This window comes from Grus americana, chromosome 38, assembly GCF_028858705.1.
Source record: "Grus americana isolate bGruAme1 chromosome 38, bGruAme1.mat, whole genome shotgun sequence".
In the NCBI taxonomy this organism is placed as follows: domain Eukaryota; kingdom Metazoa; phylum Chordata; class Aves; order Gruiformes; family Gruidae; genus Grus; species Grus americana.
The window spans coordinates 70,640-88,871 of NC_072889.1; the positions used below are offsets into that span (position 1 = coordinate 70,640).

The following is an 18,232-nucleotide window of genomic DNA, read 5'->3' on the forward strand; positions in this document are numbered from 1 at the left end:
CAGGGGGCTATGGGGGTCTGGGGGTTATAGGGGCTGTAATGGGGACCCTGGGGGCTATAGGGGTCTGGGGGTTATAGGGGTCTGGGGGTTATAGGGGTCTGGGGGCTATAGGGGCTGTAATGGGGACCCTGGGGGCTATAGGGGTCTGGGGGTTATAGGGGTCTGGGGGCTATAGGGGCTGTAATGGGGACCCTGGGGGCTATAGGGGTCTGGGGGTTATAGGGGTCTGGGGGCTATAGGGGCTGTAATGGGGACCCTGGGGGCTATAGGGGTCTGGGGGTTATAGGGGTCTGGGGGCTATAGGGGCTGTAATGGGGACCCTGGGGGCTATAGGGGCCTGGGGGTTATAGGGGCTGTAATGGGGACCCTGGGAGCTATAGGGGTCTGGGGGCTATAGGGGCTGTAATGGGGACCCTGGGGGCTATAGGGGTCTGGGGGCTATAGGGGCTGTAATGGGGACCCTGGGAGCTATAGGGGTCTGAGGGCTATAGGGGCTGTAATTGGGGCCCTGGGAGCTATAGGGGCCTGGGGGCTATAGGGGCCGTAATGGGGACCCTGGGAGCTATAGGGGCCTGGGGCTATATGGGTCTGGGGGCTATAGGGGCCTGGGGGCTATAGGGGCTGTAATTGGGGCCCTGGGAGCTATAGGTGACTGGGAGCTATAGAGGCCTGGGGGCTATACGGGCCATAATGGGGACCATAGGATCTATAGGTGACTGGGGGCTATAGGGGCCTGGGGGCTATAGGGACTGTAGTAGGGACCCCAGGGTCTCCAGGGACCTGGGGCTATATGGCTCTGAGTCTATAGGGGCTGTGATGGGGACCCTGGGAGCTATAGGGGCCATCATAGGGACCCTGGGGCTATAAGGCCTATAGGGGCTATAGGTCACTGGGGGCTATAAGGGCCATAATAGGGACCCCGGGGTCTCCAGGGACCTGGGGCTATATGGCCCTGGGTCTATAGGGGCCGTGATGGGGACCCTGGGGCTATAGGGCCTATAGCGGCTATAGGGGCCATCATGGGGACCGTGGGGCTACAGCGCCTATAGGGGCTATAGGTGCCGCCGGATGGGGCGGGGCGAGTGCCTTAGCCCCGCCCACACGCCGGGCCAATCTTCGCCGTGGCCACGCCCCTCGCCCCGCCCCTCCACCCCGCGGGCGGCCGGGCGGCGCATGCGCGCTGTTCCCTTTTAAACGTGCACAAGAAGCTCCGGCTCCTCCGCTGACCCAGCCGCGGAGGCGAGCCGAAGGCGAAGATCCCTCCGCCTCGGGGAGGGGGCGGAGCCTAGGGACTATTTCCTCTTCTCTCCTCCCGCCACGCCGCCTCCCGCCGGCCAAGCGGCGGTGGTGGGGGTGTCCCCCGCTTTCCCTTTCGCGCTTTCGCAGCCGGTTGCGGCGGTGTCTCCGCGCTCAGCGCCCTCCCTTATCGAGGCGGAAGGAGACAGCGCCGTGAGGGGAGTCGTAGCACAGCCCGGAGCGGTGTGCACGCCCGCGCCTGCGCAGTGTGTGCGTGCGCGCGGGGCGGGGGGGGGGGGCCGAGAGGAGGAGGGAACCCAAGATGGCGGCGGCGGCCCGGCCGGGAGGACCGGGCAGGCCTCGGGCTTGAAGCGGGCGGATCGCGGGGCTGGTGGGGGCCGCTTATCGCGGCCAGGCGGCGGCAGGGCCGGGGGGGACTGGCTGAGCAGGTCGGCGGATTCACCGTGGTGCTCTCGTCCCCCCCCTTTCCCCGTGTCTTGGGGAGGGGGGGGCGGCCCGGGGGCCTGTGAGGGGGCGGCCCGAGGGCCTGTGAGGGGGCGGCGGGGGCCTCCATGGCCCCCTGAGGGGGTCCCCCGCGGGTAGCGAGGGAACCCCTTCCCCTCGGTTGGGGAGGATGGAAGAGGGGGAGCAGCAGCGCGGAGGGGGCGGTTGGGCCGAGTGGGGGCCCGCCCCGGGGGGGTCCCCGCCTTGGGGCACCCCCCCACCGCCTGAGGGGGATGAGGAAGCAAAACGGGGCCGCGGTGGGGAGTGGGGGCGTACGGAGCCCACCGGAGAAGCCGTTCCCCCCCGACCGGCTGCCGCCCCCCTTAAAACCGCGGGGGAGGAGAGGGCCGCGGCCACCCCTCGCCCCCCCAAAACCGGTGGGGAGCCGCGGGTTAAAGGCGGGGGGACCGGCAAGGGACCCGGTGGGCGTCCCCCGGGTGAGGAGCGAAGCCCCCGTAAGACCCCAGAGGAACGAGGGGCCCGGAGCGGGGATCGCCCAGGCCCTGAGGAGAAGGCCCGGAGGCCTTTTGGGGGTCCCCGTAGTGGAGGGGAAGCCCCTCGGGGTCCCCCCACCGTTGGGGAACAGCGGGGCGAATGGGGGACGCCTTGGTTATCGGTGACCGGTGAACTGGAACCCCCCGAGGACTTTTTACCCCCCCCCGAATGTCCCGTTTTTGAGCCCAGCTGGGCCGAATTCAGCGACCCCCTGGGTTACATCGCCAAGATCCGCCCCATCGCCGAGAAAAGCGGCATCTGCAAGATCCGACCCCCGGCTGTGAGTACGGGGGCAGGGGGGGGCTCCGGCCCAGGGGAGGGGGTGGGTGGGTGAAAGGGATTGGGGGGGGGGGGGAAGGAGAGGGGGGTCACCCCCCACCCCCCCCAGCAACTGGGGGTTACTGCCCCGATGGGGGTGAGTGCCCCCCCCGGGGTGTGGGGTGGTAGGTGATTCCCCCCCCCCTCTTGGGGGGGGGGTATCTTCCTATTTAGGGGGTTTAATTGTCCCCCACTGGAGGTAACTTCCCATTTAGGGGGGTGAATTGTTCCTCTGGGTGGGGGTACCATCCTATTTAGGGGGGGTCTCTTGCCCCTAGGGGGGTGTCAGTCCATTTAGGGGGGGTTAATTGCCCCCCCCCGGGGGTATATTCCTATTTAGGGGGGGTTAATTGCTCCCTTGGGGGGGGGTAATTCCCCTTTAGGGGGGGTTAATTGCTCCCCTGGGGGGGTAATTCCCCCCCCCCCCGGCTAAATGTCCCCACGCTTCTGCTGCATCCTGGGTGTAAATACCCACTCGGGTGGGTAAATACCCCCAACGCTGCTACACGGGGGGGGGGGAGGTAAATAACCTGGGGGGGGTGTGTCTGTGTGTAAATACCCCCTTGTTTTGGGGTAAATACCTGAGCTATAGGGGTCCGGACATGCTTGGCTGGGGAGGGTAATACCCACCCGGTTTGGGGGGTAAATCCTTAAGCTGGGGGGGGTTAAATACCCCCCCGATGTGGGGTAAATACCCCCCCCCAGGCTGAGGGGGTGCCCATGGGCCCGGGAATCCCCGCTGGGGCTGGATTTTGGGGGTGTTGCACAGTCCAGAACCGGGGGGGGGCAAGGGCCCCCCCATTTCCCCCCCTGCCCCCGGGCAAGGCCCCTCACCTATCTGCCTTGTGCTGGATTGGGGGGGGGGGCTGATCCCAAGGAATTTAGGGTGTCCCTAAGGGAACGGGGGGGGGTAATTCTTGGCGGTGGGGGGGTGTCTGTGTGCGTGTGTCCCCCCTCCATGCCGGCCCTCACAACAACAACAGTGACACGGCCAATATGGCTGCCACCGCCGAGCCTTTGTCTGGCGAGCGGCGGGGGGGAGCCCGGCCGGAGCCGGGGGGGGGGTCCCCAGGTCGAGCAGTGCCCCTTGAGGGAAGGCTCCCCTAAAGAGGGGGAGGGACACTGGGGGGCTGAAGCCCTCCCCCATCCCCACCAACCTCGCTCCTGCTTGTTGCCCCTCCTTCACAGCTTGTTTCTTGGGATTTTTTTTGGGGGGAGGGAGAGGGGGGTCGCATCGTGTCCCTGCTGGGGGGGGGGGGCTTTATCCCCCTTTTCTAATTTGGGGAGGCCCTGGCTTTGTTTTTTTTTGGGGGGGACACACACACGACGGCAACGACAGGCCGATCCGGTCCCCCCAGCTCGACGGGGTGGAGAAGGGCTTCCGGGGAGGGCTGGGCCCGGCCGCGCTGGCGTCACCGGCTCCCCGCGTGGGCCCCCCCCCCCCAACACGGGGTGCACACCGCGAGGTGCCCCCCCCCCCCCACAAAGGGGGAGCTGTGCAGCCAGGGTGCCCCCGAACCCAGATTTGGGGTGCACGTGGCCATGCGTGTTCCCCCTCCACCACCTTTGGGGTTCCACCTGCCTGTGTAGGAATTGGGGGGCGGAGGGGGCGTCGCTGCTAACCCCCCCCCTTGTTTCCCCAGGACTGGCAGCCCCCCTTCGCCGTGGAGGTGGACAACTTCAGGTTTACCCCTCGCATCCAACGCCTCAACGAACTAGAGGTGAGCAGGGGGGAGCCCCCTTTGTCGTGTCCCCCCCCCTCCCCAACTAATTTCGGGGTGCGCACAGGGCTCACCCCCCCCGCCTCCCATTTTGCCCCCCTCCCTGGCAGGCACAGACCCGGGTGAAGCTGAACTACCTGGACCAGATCGCCAAGTTTTGGGAAATCCAGGGTTCCTCGCTCAAGATCCCCAACGTCGAGCGACGCATCCTTGACCTCTACAGCCTCAGCAAGGTCTGGGGGTGCATTGAGGGGTACGGGGGGGGGGGGATTCAGGTGATTTGGGGGTGCTTTATCTGTGTTTTTTTCCCCCTGCTCCAAGGTGGTGATGGAGGAAGGGGGGTACGAGGCCATCTGCAAGGACCGGCGGTGGGCTCGGGTGGCCCAACGCCTCGCTTACCCCTCGGGGAAAAACATCGGCTCGCTGTTGCGCGCCCACTACGAACGCATCATCTACCCCTACGAGATGTACCAGTCGGGGGCCAACCTGGTGGTGAGAAAAACGGGGTGATTTAGGGCGGGGGGGAAACACCCAACCCAGAGGAGGTGTGGGGGGGGTTACGAGGGTGCTGCCTCCACACGCTGAGGGTCTCTTCAGCAGTGCAACACGCGGCCCTTCGAGAGCGAGGAGAAGGATCGGGAGTACAAACCCCACAGCATCCCGCTGCGCCAGTCCGTCCAGCCCTCCAAGTTCAACAGCTACGGCCGTCGGGCTAAACGCTTGCAGCAGGAGGTGAGAAACCCCCCCCCCGAAAAACACCACCCCCACACCTTAAATTTAGGGGACCTCCCTTTGACTTTGCTATCCCGTAGCCGGAACCGACGGAAGAAGACATTGAGAAAAACCCGGAGCTGAAGAAATTGCAAATCTACGGTGCCGGCCCCAAAATGTTGGGGTTGGGGCTGGTGGCCAAAGACAAGACCCTGCGTAAGAAAGGTACGGGGAGGGGGGAAACCCCCCTGGGGCAACTTGGGGGGCACAGGGGAGTGTCTGTGACCCCCCCGAAACATTCTATGACCGCCTCAATTCTTCACCCTGCAGATAAAGAAGGTCCCGAGTGTCCCCCCACGGTTGTGGTGAAGGAGGAACCGGTGGCACCCGAGGCCAAGGTGGAGCCGGCGTCTCCCCGCGCTTACCTGGAGGGGAAGGAGGAGCTGCGGCACAGCCCCGAGCCCTGCACCAAAATGACCATGCGCCTGCGCCGCAGCCACAGCAACAGCCAATTCGTAAGTACCGCGCGACGACGCCGTGGGGGTCGCGACGCCGTGGGGCAGAGGCCCCCCCCCGTCCTCCCCTTCTCCGTCCTCAACCCCTTCCACCTCTCTCCAGGTCGATTCCTACATCTGCCGGATCTGCTCGCGGGGGGACGAGGATGACAAACTGCTGCTCTGCGACGGCTGCGACGACAATTACCACATTTTCTGCCTCCTCCCGCCCCTGCCCGAAATCCCCAAGGGCATCTGGCGCTGCCCAAAATGCGTCATGGCGGTGAGGACGGAAGGGGACGCGGGGACCCCCCCCTTAAACACCCGTGGCGCGCCCTGGACCCCCCATCTTGCGTCGTGTCCCGACTGTGGGGCTGGGGACCCCCCCACATCATGTCTGTAGGGCCGGGGACCCCCATCTTTGGGGTTAAGGCCCCCCCACATGACGTCTGTGGGGCCACGCCAACCCCCTGCCTCACGTCCCATCCCGTCTGGGGTGTCGGGGACCCCCACCCTGACCCCGTCCTCATCCCTTTTTATTTTTTAAAAAATTTTTTTTTTTTTTTTATCCCAGGAATGCAAGCGACCGCCGGAAGCTTTCGGCTTTGAGCAGGCGACGCGGGAATACACCCTGCAGAGCTTCGGGGAGATGGCCGACTCCTTCAAAGCCGACTACTTCAACATGCCCGTCCACGTGAGTACCCCCAGAACCCCACGGGGACCCCCGTGAGCCCCCCCACAAGTCCCTAATGCCCCCCCCTGTTTTTTTTTTTTTCCTCCTCCTTCCAAGATGGTCCCCACGGAGCTGGTGGAGAAAGAATTTTGGCGGCTGGTGAACAGCATCGAGGAGGACGTGACGGTGGAGTACGGCGCCGATATCCACTCCAAGGAATTCGGCAGCGGTTTTCCCATCAGCGACGGCAAAAGGAAGCTCTCGCCGGAGGAGGAGGTGAGGAAGAACCCCGTTTTCACCCGCGGGGGTGTCACCCGTCGAGGTGGGGTGACGGGCTGTCCTTAACGTCCTTCGTTAGGAGTACGCCGGCAGCGGTTGGAACCTGAACGTGATGCCGGTGTTGAAACAATCAGTGCTGTGCCACATCAACGCCGATATTTCGGGGATGAAGGTGCCCTGGCTCTACGTGGGGATGGTCTTCTCCGCCTTCTGCTGGCACATCGAGGACCACTGGAGCTACTCCATCAACTACCTCCACTGGTGGGGTTTGGGATGATCCTGGGAGGTGTCCTGGGGTGGGAGGAGGGGTTTTGGGGTGCCCCTGACCTCGTCCCCGCACCCAGAGTTGAGCGTGAGGCGGGTTATGGGGTGAGAGGAAGTTTTTTGGGGTGCTGTGACCCCCCACCAGGGTCAAGCTCAAGATGCGGTATGGGGTCGGAGAAGGTTTTTTGGGGTGCCCTGACTTTATCTACCCACCCAGGGGTGAACCGGGACGTAGAACAGGGTGGGAGGGGGGTTTTTGGGGTACCCCGTTCCCCTCAGGGGTGAGCCCAAGCCCTGGCAGAGGACAGGGGGATGACTTTTGGGGTACCCCTAACCCCATGTCCCCCCCCTCCAGGGGTGAGCCCAAGATGTGGTACAGAGCGGGAGGAAGTTTTAGGGTGAGCCCAAACCCTGGTGGAGGGCAGGAGGATGGTTTTTGGGGTACCCCTGACCCTGTACCCCCCCCCCTTCCTCCAGGGGTGAGCCCAAGACGTGGTACGGGGTCCCCTCCTTCGCGGCAGAGCACCTGGAAGAGGTGATGAAGAAGCTGACGCCGGAGCTCTTTGAAAGCCAGCCCGACCTGCTCCACCAACTCGTCACCCTCATGAACCCCAACACCCTCATGGCCCACGGTGTCCCCGTGAGTATCGGGGTCCCCTCGGTGCCCCCCCAAAACTCCTTACCGCCCCCCCCTCACCCCAAATTTTGTCCCTTTTTAGGTCGTACGGACCAACCAGTGCGCCGGCGAGTTCGTCATCACCTTCCCCCGGGCGTACCACAGCGGTTTCAACCAGGGTTACAACTTCGCCGAGGCCGTCAACTTCTGTACTGCCGACTGGGTGAGCTACCTGCACCCCCAAAATCTGGACCCCAAAAATCCAGGGCAAACCCCAAATTTGGGCTGGGCGCTTCTCGGGGCGGAGGAGGATGCTTGGGGAAGCATCGAGCCGGGATTTTGGGGCACCGCTGCCATTTGAGCTGGGTATGCCCGGCTCCGTCTGGGCATGCGTTTTGGGATGCAGGGGGGGGATCCCCTAAATTCAGGAGCCCCCCCCCCCCGCTTAACGCCCAGCGTTGCCCGCAGCTGCCCGCCGGCAGGCAGTGCATCGAGCACTACCGTCGTTTGCGACGTTACTGCGTCTTCTCCCACGAAGAACTCATCTGTAAGATGGCGGCTTGCCCCGAAAAGCTGGACCTCAACTTGGCGGCCGCCGTTCACAAAGAAATGTTCGTCCTGGTGCAGGAGGAACGTAAACTCCGCAAAGCTCTGCTGGAAAAGGTGCGTGGGGGGACCCCAAAATATTAAAGGGGGGGTTGCATCGAGCACAACGACAGTGTTTTTATGGTTTGTTTGGTTTTTTTTTTTCTCCCCAGGGTATCACGGAGGCAGAGCGGGAAGCTTTCGAGCTGCTCCCCGACGACGAGCGGCAGTGCGATAAATGTAAGACGACGTGTTTTTTGTCGGCGCTGGCTTGTTACGACTGTCCCCAGTGCCTCGTCTGCCTCTACCACATGGACGATCTCTGCAAGTGCCCCCGCAGCAAGCAGTACCTCCGGTAAGGGAGGGGGCCCCCACTATTTTTTTGGGGGGGGGGGTGGGGGTGTAGGGGGGTTTGGGCATGGTTTTGGGGTGCTGCGGGCCTTGGTGGGTCTGTAAGAAGGGATGTGGGGTGGGTTTGGGGGTGCTGGGGGTGTCGGTGTGCCCCTGGGGGGGCTGTGGGTAGGGTTTCGGGGTGCTGGGGGTGTCGGTGTGCCCCTAGGGGGGCCGTGGGTAGGGTTTGGGGGTGCTGGGGGGTTGTGGTGTGCCCCTGAGGGGGACGTGTGGGTAGGGTTTGGGGGTGCTGGGGGTTGTGGTGTGCCCGTGGGGGGGCTGTGGGTAGGGTTTGGGGGTGCTGGGGGTTGTGGTGTGCCCGTGGGGGGGCCGTGGGTAGGGTTTGGGGGTGCTGGGGGTTGTGGTGTGCCCGTGGGGGGGCCGTGGGTAGGGTTTGGGGGTGCTGGGGGTTGTGGTGTGCCCGTGGGGGGGCCGTGGGTAGGGTTTGGGGGTGCTGGGGGTTGTGGTGTGCCCGTGGGGGGGCCGTGGGTAGGGTTTGGGGGTGCTGGGGGTTGTGGTGTGCCCGTGGGGGGGCCGTGGGTAGGGTTTGGGGGTGCTGGGGATGTCGGTGTGCCCCTGGGGGGGCCGTGGGTAGGGTTTGGGGGTGCTGGGGGTTGTGGTGTGCCCGTGGGGGGGCCGTGGGTAGGGTTTGGGGGTGCTGGGGTTTGTGGTGTGCCCGTGGGGGGGCCGTGGGTAGGGTTTGGGGGTGCTGGGGGTTGTGGTGTGCCCGTGGGGGGGCCATGGGTAGGGTTTGGGGGTGCTGGGGGTGTCGGTGTGTCATGGGGGGACATGTGGGTACAATTTGGGGGTGCTGGGGGGTTGTGGTGTGCCCCTGGGGGGGACGTGGGTATGGTTTGGGGTGCTGGGGGTCTTGGTGTGCCCCTGGGGATGCACATAGGGATGATTTGGGGGTTCTATTGCACCCCTCATGCTGGTGGCGGGGGGACACGGGGCCCCCCTGGCTGCCCCCGCAGCCCCACGGTGCCCGTTGGTGGGCCGTGGGCACGCTTTGAGGGAGTCCGATTTGCTCCTGCCATACCCTTGGGGTGGACCCTGGGCTCCTGATGACTTCCCAGCCCCCGTGACCCCCCCAAAAACCCCTTGCTGACCCCCCCAAAACCCCTCGCTGACCGCCCCCCCCCCCCCCCCCCCCCCAGGTACCGCTACACGCTGGACGAGCTGCCGGCCATGCTGCACAAGCTGAAGGTGCGAGCCGAGTCCTTCGACACCTGGGCCAACAAAGTCCGCATCGCGCTGGAGGTGGAGGATGGCCGCAAGCGGAGTGAGTCGGGGGACAGATCGGGACCGGGAGGGGGGAAAAAGGGGATTTTTGGGGAGCTCGGAGGGGTTTTGGGGTACAGCCCTGACCCCCCCGGCTGTGCCCGGCCAGCGCTGGAGGAGCTGCGGGCGCTGGAGTCGGAGGCGCGGGAGCGCAAATTCCCCGAGAACGAGCTGCTGCATCGGCTCAAGGGCTGCCTGAGTCAGGCCGAGCGCTGCGTTTCCGAGGCCCTGGGGCTCATCAGCTCCCAGGAGACCGGGTGAGTGTCCCCCGTGTCCCCGGGGTGAGCGGCCCCCGCGTCCCCAGCAGCTCCTTGTCACCATCCCGGCTCCTCCTCCTCCTCCCCATGTCCCTGTCATGTTGCTTTGGGTCACTGCCAGTTCCATGTGCTGTCCCCCAGCCACCCCCGTGTCCCCATCCTGTCCCCCGTGGACCCCAGCCAGTCACCCCCGTGTCCCTATCCTGTCCCCTCGTCCCCCATCCCGTCCTCCATGGGCCCCAGCCACCCCCGTGTCCCCCATCCTATCCCCTGTGGGTCCCAGTCACCCCCGTGTCCCTGTCCTGTCCCCTACAGACCCCATCCCGTCCCCCACATCTCCCAGCCACCCCTGTGTCCCCGTCCTGTCCCCCGTCCTGTCCCCCGTCCTGTCCCCCGTCCTGTCCCCCGTCCTGTCCCCCAGCCACCCCGTGTCCCCGTCCTGTCCCCCACGTCCCCCAGCCACCCCCGTGTCCCCGTCCTGTACCCCCGTGTCCCCATCCCGTCCCCCAGCCACCCCTGCGTCCCCATCCCGTCCCCCACGTCCCCCAGCCACCCCCGTGTCCCCGTCCTGTACCCCCGTGTCCTCATCCCGTCCCCCACATCCCCCAGCCACCCCCGCGTCCCCGTCCTGCCCCTCCCTGGGGTCCCAGCTGCCCCCCCCACCATGTCCCCCCCCAGCCCCGTCCCTAACGGTCACCCCGGGAGTGACGTAACCCCCCCCACACACACAACCGCAGGGTACCAGCGCCCTCGCTGACGGTGGAGGAGCTCCGCGTCTTCCTGGAGCAGATGAACCAGCTGCCCTGCGTCATGCACCAGATCGGCGAGGTCCAGGTGAGTTTAGGGGGTGCCCCCCCAATCTGTGTGTCGTGTCCCCCCCCCCCACTTCCTTAGGGAAGGGGACGTGATGTCATTCATGCCGTCACCCCCATTTTTTTTTTTTTTTTTTTATTTTTAGACCTTGCTGGAACGCGTGGAGGCCTTCCAAGCGGAGGCGAGGGCAGCGCTGGAATCCGCCCCGCCGGGACAGGGGGCTTTGCGGGGATTGCTGGAGCGAGGAGCCCGGTTGGGCGTGGAGGTGCCGGAAAGTCGACGTTTGGAACGACAAGTGGCCCAGGCCGCTTGGTTAGAGGAGGTGACGGCCACCCTGCGGTCCCCTCGCGCTCGTGTCCCCCTCCCCGTCATGAGGGGTCTCATCCAGGCCGGCCGTACCGTCGCCCCCAGCCCGGCCGTCGACGTGGCCATGGCGGAGCTGCAGGAGCTGCTCACCATCGCTCAGCGCTGGGAGGAGAAAGCTCAGATGTGCTTAGAGGCCAGGTCAGGATGCGACCCCGCGGCGGGAGGGCTGCACCCCGGGGTGCGGAGGGGCTGGCGGCTGCCCCCCACCGCGTCCCCCGGAGCGGGGATAAAGGGTTGGGGTTTGGCTGCTTCCGTTCCTGAGGGAAACCAGGTCTGTTTTGAGGGGGGTCTCTGGGATCTCGGGGCAGGGAGGGGGTGTCGAGCGGCCAAAAACCTGGGTTCTCACCCCCTCCCCGCAGGCAGAAGCACCCCCCGGCCACGCTGGCCGCCATCATCAAGGAAGCGGAAAACATCCCGGCTCTCCTGCCCAACATCCAGGCGCTGAAAGAAGCCCTGGCCAAAGCCCGCGCCTGGATCGCCGACGTTGAGGAGATCCAGGTGGGCTTCGGGGAACCCCCTTTTACCCTGGGGCGGGGGGCTTTTAAAAAAAACCACCTCCCCCCCTTTCATCTCACCCCCGTGTCCTCCCCTCGTAGAACGGCGACCACTACCCCTGCCTGGATGATCTGGAGGGGTTGGTGGCGGTGGGTCGGGACCTACCGGTGCGGCTGGAGGAACTGCGGCAACTGGAGGTGCAGGTCGGCACGGCTCATTCCTGGCGGGATAAAGCTTCCCGTACCTTCCTGAAGAAAAATTCCTGCTATACTTTGTTGGAGGTAGGTGAGGGGGAGGGGGTTTGATAAGGATTTTGGGGGGGGGGGGGGGTCCAGGGGACCGCGCTGACCCCCTCGACGGCCCCGTAGGTGCTGTGTCCCTGCGCCGACGCCGGCTCCGACAGCAGCAAGCGGCTGAAGTGGCGGCAGGAGCCGGGGCTTTACAAACTGGACGCCGAGAGCTTGGGGCTGTCGGCTCAGGATCTCCGCGATCCCGGCGCTGTGGTGAGCAGCGGGGGGTGGTTTTTTTTTTTTTTGAGGTGGGGGGCACCCCACATCCCCCCCACTGCTCACGTCCCCGCCTCCCCCCCCCCTTTTTTTTTTTTTGTTTTTTTTTTTGTTCTTTCCCCCCACCCCGTTCCCCAGATCGTGGCGTTTAAAGAAGGGGAGCAGAAAGAAAAGGAGGGGATGCTCCGGCTACGTCACGCCAACGCCCAAAAAGCCGCGCCGCCTCTCCCGGGTCCCGGACCACCATCTTGCGTCTGCGGGCAACCGGCGAGCCCCGGCATGCTGCAGTGCCAGCTCTGCCGGGACTGGTTTCACGGCGCTTGCGTAGCCTGGCCCCGTTTGGGTTCTCAAAAACCCTCTCCGGCTTGGTGGGAGTGGGACGCCAAATTTCTCTGCCCTCTTTGCCAACGATCGCGGCGTCCTCGTTTGGAAACCATCTTGGCGTTGTTGGTGGCTCTTCAGAAGTTGCCGGTTCGATTGCCGGAGGGCGAAGCTTTGCAGTGTTTGACCGAACGAGCCATCACTTGGCAGGATCGCGCCCGTCAGCTCCTCGCTTCTCCCGACGTAGCCGGCCCTTTGGAACGCTTGGCGGCTCTTCGGCATCGCCTGCACGGGGACGGGACCGGCGCTTTGCGGGAAACCAGCCGCAACGAGCAGACCAAGGTTTGGAAGGGGGGGGGGGGGGGGGTGGAGGGGAGGGTTTTTTGGGGTGCTGGGGGCAGATTTTGGGGGCTGGGGGAGGTAAATTTTTCCGCGCCCCCCCCCATTAAATGCTGTGTCGTTCTTCCCCAGGTGTCGGTGGAGAACGGCGATGCCCCCAGCCCGGAGAAGAACGGTCCCCTGCCCTCGGGTGAGTGGGATCTTGGGGGGGGAGCTTTGAGGGGAGCTTTGGTGGATCCCCCTGGGAGGAGCCGGGGGGCTGCTGGGATCCACCGGATCCCCCGCAGGACTCCGGGGAGCCCACCTGAGTGCGGGGGGGGGGGGATCCTGCCCGTCTGTAGGGTTCACGTAAGATCCCGCTGCAGGGCTCACGTGTGGGATTCCTGAAGTCCTGTAGATCCCGTGCGAGTACGGGGGGGTCACTAGGGGATCAACTGGATCCCTTACGGGTTTAAAGGGAGGGCGGGGACAGGGGACGCTAGTGGGGCTCTGCCACAGGCCCCCCGAGTGCATGAGCCAAGCCCTGGAGGAGGATCCAGTAGATCCCATGTGAGCACGGGGGGGTGTGGGCTGGGAGGGCTCCAGGGCTCCCACGTGATGCTGGGGGACCCAGTGGATCCCACGTGACACCCATGGCTCCCTTGTGAGCACGGGGTGGGGTGGGGGAACTGGGGGATCCAGTGGCTCCCTCGTCAGTACAGGGGGCACTGGGACTCCAGGGATCCCACGTGAGCCCTATAGATCCCTCAGCAGGACCGGGATAATATGGAACTCTAGGGATCCCTTGTGAACCCCATAAGATCCCACGTGGTGCTGGGACCCGGTGGATCCCGTATGAGTACAGCGGCCACTGTGGGACTCCAGGGAGCCTCCGTGAGCCCTATAGATCCCTTTGTGAGCCCTGTAGCTCCCTCGCACGAGGGCAACATGGGACTCCAGGGATCCCACGTGGTGCTGGGACCCAGTGGATCCCATGCGAACCCTACGGCTCCCTTTTGAGCACGGGGGGGGACGGGACGGGGACACGGGCACTGGGACTCCAGGGATCCCACGTGAACCCCGTAGGATCCAATGTGGTGCTGGGACCCAGTGGATCCCTCTGTGAGCCCTATAGCTCCCTTGTACTAAGACAAGACGCGGATCCCACATGAGCCCAGTGGATCCCACACGGTGCTGGGACCCAGTGGATCCCCTACGAGTCCAGGGGCCTCTGTGAGCCCTATAGCTCCTCCTGAGCCCTATAGATCCCTCTGTGAGCCCTATAGATCCCTTGTACCGGGCCAAGGCGTGAACCCTGTGGATCCCACGCGGTGCTGGGACCCGGTGGATCCCCTACGAGTCCAGGGGCCTCTGTGAGCCCTATAGCTCCTCCTGAGCCCTATAGATCCCTCTGTGAGCCCTATAGCTCCTCCTGAGCCCTATAGATCCCTCTGTGAGCCCTATAGATCCCTTGTACCGGGCCAAGGCGTGAACCCTGTGGATCCCACGCGGTGCTGGGACCCGGTGGATCCCCTATGAGTCCAGGGCCCCCCCGTCAGCCCTATAGATTCCCCCCCCCGGTAGCCCTATAGATCCCTTGTACCGGGCCAAGGCGTGAACCCCGTGGATCCCACGCGGTGCTGGGACCCAGCGGATCCCGTATGCGCCTGGGGGGGGTGGGTGGGTGGGGTGGGGTTGGGTACGTGTCCAGCACGTTCCCCCGCGCCGTGGCGCCCTGGCGGCGTCGCGGTGCCCCCCCCGGTGACGCGGTGTCCCCGCAGAGCTGGAGGCGCTGAGCGCGGCGCTGCCGCGGCTGCAGGGCCCGGTGCTGGAGCTGGCGGAGGGGGCGCGGCGGCCGCTGGAGGAGCTGATGATGGAGGGGGACCTGCTGGAGGTGACGCTGGATGAGGCCCAGAGCATCTGGCGGTTGCTGCAGGCCGCCCGCCCGCCCCCCCTCCCGCTCTTCCGTCTCCTCCTCGAGGTACGGGGTGGGGGGGGGGGAACCCCTGAACCCCCAAAATACCCTCTGGCCACCAGACACCCCCCACCCCTCAACCACAGCATCCCTCCAAAGTGTCTCCAGGACCCCGAAAGCACCTCGGGGATCCAAAAAAGTGGGGCCCTTGGATTCCCCGGAATACTTGGAGACCGCAAAACTGCCCTAAATCACCCTTAGGGACCCCAAAACTGCGTTAAAGCACCCCTAGGACACCCAAAACCGCTTCAAAACACCCACAGGGACCCCAAAACTGCCCTAAAGCACACCCAGGATGACAAAACTCTTCCAAAGCACCCTGGGGACCCCAGAACCCCCCCAAAGAGTCCCCAGGACCCCCAAAGTGCCCCAAACCACTCTTGGGACCCCAGAACCCCCAAAACACCCCACCGTATCCCCAGGACCCTTAGAACTGCTCCAAAGCACCCCCAGGACCCCAAAACTGCCCCAAACCATTCTCATGGACACCAAGACCCCCCAGAAAATACCCCCAGGACCCCAAGATGGCCCCAAAACACTCTTGGGTACCCTAGAACTGCCCTAAAGCACCCCCAGGACCCCAAAACTTCCCCAGGTGTCCCTCAGGACCCTGAAACTGCCCCAAGGTGTCCCCAGGGTCCCGGAATCACCCCACAGTGTCCCCAAACCACATTCAGGGACCCCAGAACTTTCCCAAGCCCCCTCAGGGACTCCAGAACCCCCCCCAAAGTGTCCCCCAGGACCCCAAAACTCTTCCAAACCACCCTTGGGACCCCAGAACCACTGAACCCCCTCCCCAGAACCCTAAAAACACCCCAATGCATCCCCAGGACCCCAGAACTGCTCCAAAGTGCCAGCAGATCCCCAAAGTGTCCCCAAATGACCCTGGGAACCCCATAATCCCCCCAAAAGTGACCCCAGAGCTCCTCCAACCTGCCTTTGGGGACCCCAGAACTGCCCTAAGCACCCTTGGGACCCCAGAAATGTCCCAAACCCTCCCCAGAACCCCAAAACCATCCCGACGTGTCCCCAGAACCCTCAGAACTGCTCCAAAGCATCCCCAGGACCCCAAAACTTCCCCAACCCCCTTCAGGGACCCCAGAGCCCCAAACTGCCCCAAACCACCCTCAGGGACCCCAAAACTGCCCCCATCACCCCACAGCCACCCCAAACCGTCCCCTGGGGTCTGAGAAATGTGCTGTTCCCCCCCCCCAAAACCACTCCCAAACTGCCCGGGGGGACCCCAAAACCATCCCCATGCTGCTCCCCTTGCCCTATATCAAGGTAGGGACCCCTGAACCCCCCCCCCCCCAGGGACCCCAAAACCCCCCTGGGGACCCCAAACCCATCCCTATGCTCTTCCCCATGCCCTCTTCATCGAGATGGGGGTCCCCAAAATCACCTTAAACCTCCCTGGGGACCCCAAATTCCCCTTTCCCTATAACTCCTGGGGACCCCTTGAATTTGGGGGGGGGGGGGTGTGGGGTGGTGTGTGTGTTGCTGATGGGGGGGGTGTGTGTGTCCCCCCTATTTTCAGCTGGAGCAGGCGGAGCGGCGGGGGGCTCGCGCCCGTGGCCGGGACCCCGAAAGACGTCGGAAACGCCGGGTGGAGCGGGGTGACCTCCCCGCCCTGGCCAAGGAGGAGCTGGAGCCAAAGAGGAGTCGGGGTCCCGAGGGGGGGACCCCCCGGGACAGCCCCCCGCCCGGCCCCCACACCCCGGGGGTGAGTGTGGTTGGGGGGAGGAGGGGGGGGCGTACACCCTGAATTTGGGGTGGGGGGTTGTGGGGGGTCCCAGGAGGAGTATAGGGGGGGGTTATGGGGATGGGGGGGGGTGTCTCTGGAGGAGCATGGGGGGGCTATGGGGTGATTTGGGGGTGTTATGGGGATGGGGGGGTCATGGGGTGATTTGGGGGGTTATGGGGATGGGGGGTGTCCCTGGGGGAGCTATGGGGTGATTTGGGGGGGTTATGGGGGGGGGGTCCCGGGGGGGGATAGGGGGAGTTATGGGGGGGGGGGGGGGCCCCACAGTGGAGGTTGTGGGGTGCAGGCCCAGTGTTGGGGGGGGGCACCCCTATTTCCTGACAGCAAGGAGTGGTGGGGTTACGGCCAGGAGATACCCCCCCCCCCCCAACCAGGGTATGGGCTCCCCATGGGGTTTTGGGGTGCAGCTATGGGGTGCCCCCCCCAGATCCCCTCTGTACCCCCCCAGGACTCGTGACGTGGAGCCCCCAGCTCGGACGGACGCGCCTGCCGGCGGTGGGGGAGGGACTTGGGGGGGGGGGCACGCCGGGCCCCCCCACCCCGGTGCCCACAAACCCCCCCACCCAACCCAACCCTGGACTGGGGGGGCTCCCCCCTTCCCCCCCCCCCCCCCCGCGATGTAATTATTTGAGTTGATTTCTTTTGTATCGTTAAGCCCCCCCCCGGGGGGGGGCCCACACACACACAGATGGGGGTCCGGGGGTCCCCCCCAAACCGGGGGGGGGGGGGGGGCCCAACCAGCACAGCAGGGCCAGCCACCCCACCCACACCCCCCCCCCGCACCGGGTTTTTTATAGGATTGGGGGGGTGGGGGGGATGGGGTTGGGGGGGGGCGGATTTGGGGCCCCCCTGCCCCCCCCCGCCGACACTAACAGTCTCGGGCTCTTTGTAGCGGGGCGGGGACGGGGGGGCCTTATTTTATTGTATTATGATTTTTTTTTATTATTATTAAACTTTGGAGGCTAAAAGGGATTTGGGTGATTGGGGGGGGGGGGAATTTAAGCCCCCCCCAAAACCGCGGACATGTGGCGAGGTTTCGTACTGCGCATGCGCCGCGAGGAGGGCGGAGTGGAGGCGCTGAGGTGCTTCCCTATTGGTCGCGGTCTCCGCCAATGGGAGGGCGGAGAGGAGCGAGGCTCCGGGCAGGTGGCGGCGGCGGCGCGAGGTGGCGGCCGTTGGTTCCTCCGCCGAGTTAAGCCTGGAGCGATTCCCTCCCCCCGCCCGGCCAACCACCCTCCCCTGAGGTAAAAATGTCTTTGGCGAGGTAAAGTTACCCTTTTTTAGACAAGATCCGTCTCCCTGAGGTGAAAAATTCTCTTTCCTGCGGCAAAACCACCTTCTGTGAGGTAAAAGTGACCATTCCTGAGGTAAAGCAACCCCTTTTCCTGAAGTAAAACTTTTCTTGAGTTACTACACCCCTTTCCTGAGGTAAAAATCCCCCTCCCTAAGGGAAGAAGTCCTGTTTCCTGCAGTAAATTCCTGCTCCGTGAGGTAAAATTTACCTTTTCTAAGGTTAAAAAAAAAAAAAACCCTTTTCCTGAGGTAAAAGCTACTCCTTGAGGTAAAATCTGCCTGAGGTTACATACAAATTTTTTTTGTGATAAAACCACCTTTCTTCAAGTTAAAAAAAAAAAAAAAAAAAAACAAACCACACCTCCTCTGTGAGGTAAAAATTTACCTTTTCTATGGTTAAAAAAAAAAAAAAACAACCCTTTTCCTGAGGTAAAAGCTACTCCTTGAGGTAAAATCTGCCTGAGGTTACATACAAATTTTTTTTGTGATAAAACCACCTTTCTTCAAGTTAAAAAAAAAAAAAACCAAACCACACCTCCTCTGTGAGGTAAAAATTTAC

The 18,232-nt window shown here is 64.1% G+C and overlaps 1 protein-coding gene across 2 annotated transcripts; it reads left to right on the forward strand.

Moving 5' to 3' along the window:
• Positions 1–1,540: 1,540 nt before the first annotated feature.
• Positions 1,541–17,086, forward strand: KDM5C (lysine demethylase 5C). 2 transcript variants are annotated; one of them, XM_054808544.1, is made up of 27 exons: positions 1,541–2,515; positions 4,197–4,274; positions 4,385–4,507; positions 4,596–4,766; positions 4,875–5,006; positions 5,087–5,210; positions 5,316–5,500; positions 5,604–5,762; positions 6,054–6,173; positions 6,270–6,428; positions 6,511–6,692; positions 7,173–7,335; positions 7,415–7,534; positions 7,780–7,974; positions 8,070–8,251; positions 9,444–9,568; positions 9,677–9,824; positions 10,562–10,658; positions 10,783–11,141; positions 11,363–11,501; positions 11,600–11,779; positions 11,867–12,001; positions 12,143–12,667; positions 12,797–12,854; positions 14,425–14,624; positions 16,156–16,341; positions 16,829–17,086. In XM_054808544.1, the coding sequence occupies exons 1-27, from the start codon at positions 1,871–1,873 to the stop codon at positions 16,835–16,837; spliced, it is 4,899 nt and encodes a 1,632-aa protein (XP_054664519.1). In that variant the 5' UTR covers positions 1,541–1,870; the 3' UTR covers positions 16,838–17,086. The 2 variants fall into 2 exon arrangements, with proteins under 2 accessions (XP_054664519.1, XP_054664518.1); XM_054808543.1 differs by having other exon boundaries at positions 4,872–5,006; positions 16,829–17,085.
• The last annotated feature ends 1,146 nt before the right edge of the window (positions 17,087–18,232 follow it).

What these genes read in the sequence shown, in the direction of transcription:
- KDM5C (XM_054808543.1), top strand. Translation starts at nt 1,871, where the DNA reads ATGGAAGAGGGGGAGCAGCAGCGCGGAGGGGGCGGTTGGGCCGAGTGG. An exon ending in AGTCGGGGGCCAACCTGGTG is followed by an intron (nt 4,767 to 4,871) that starts GTGAGAAAAACG and finishes GGGTCTCTTCAG; the next exon opens with CAGTGCAACACGCGGCCCTT. An exon ending in CTAAACGCTTGCAGCAGGAG is followed by an intron (nt 5,007 to 5,086) that starts GTGAGAAACCCC and finishes GCTATCCCGTAG; the next exon opens with CCGGAACCGACGGAAGAAGA.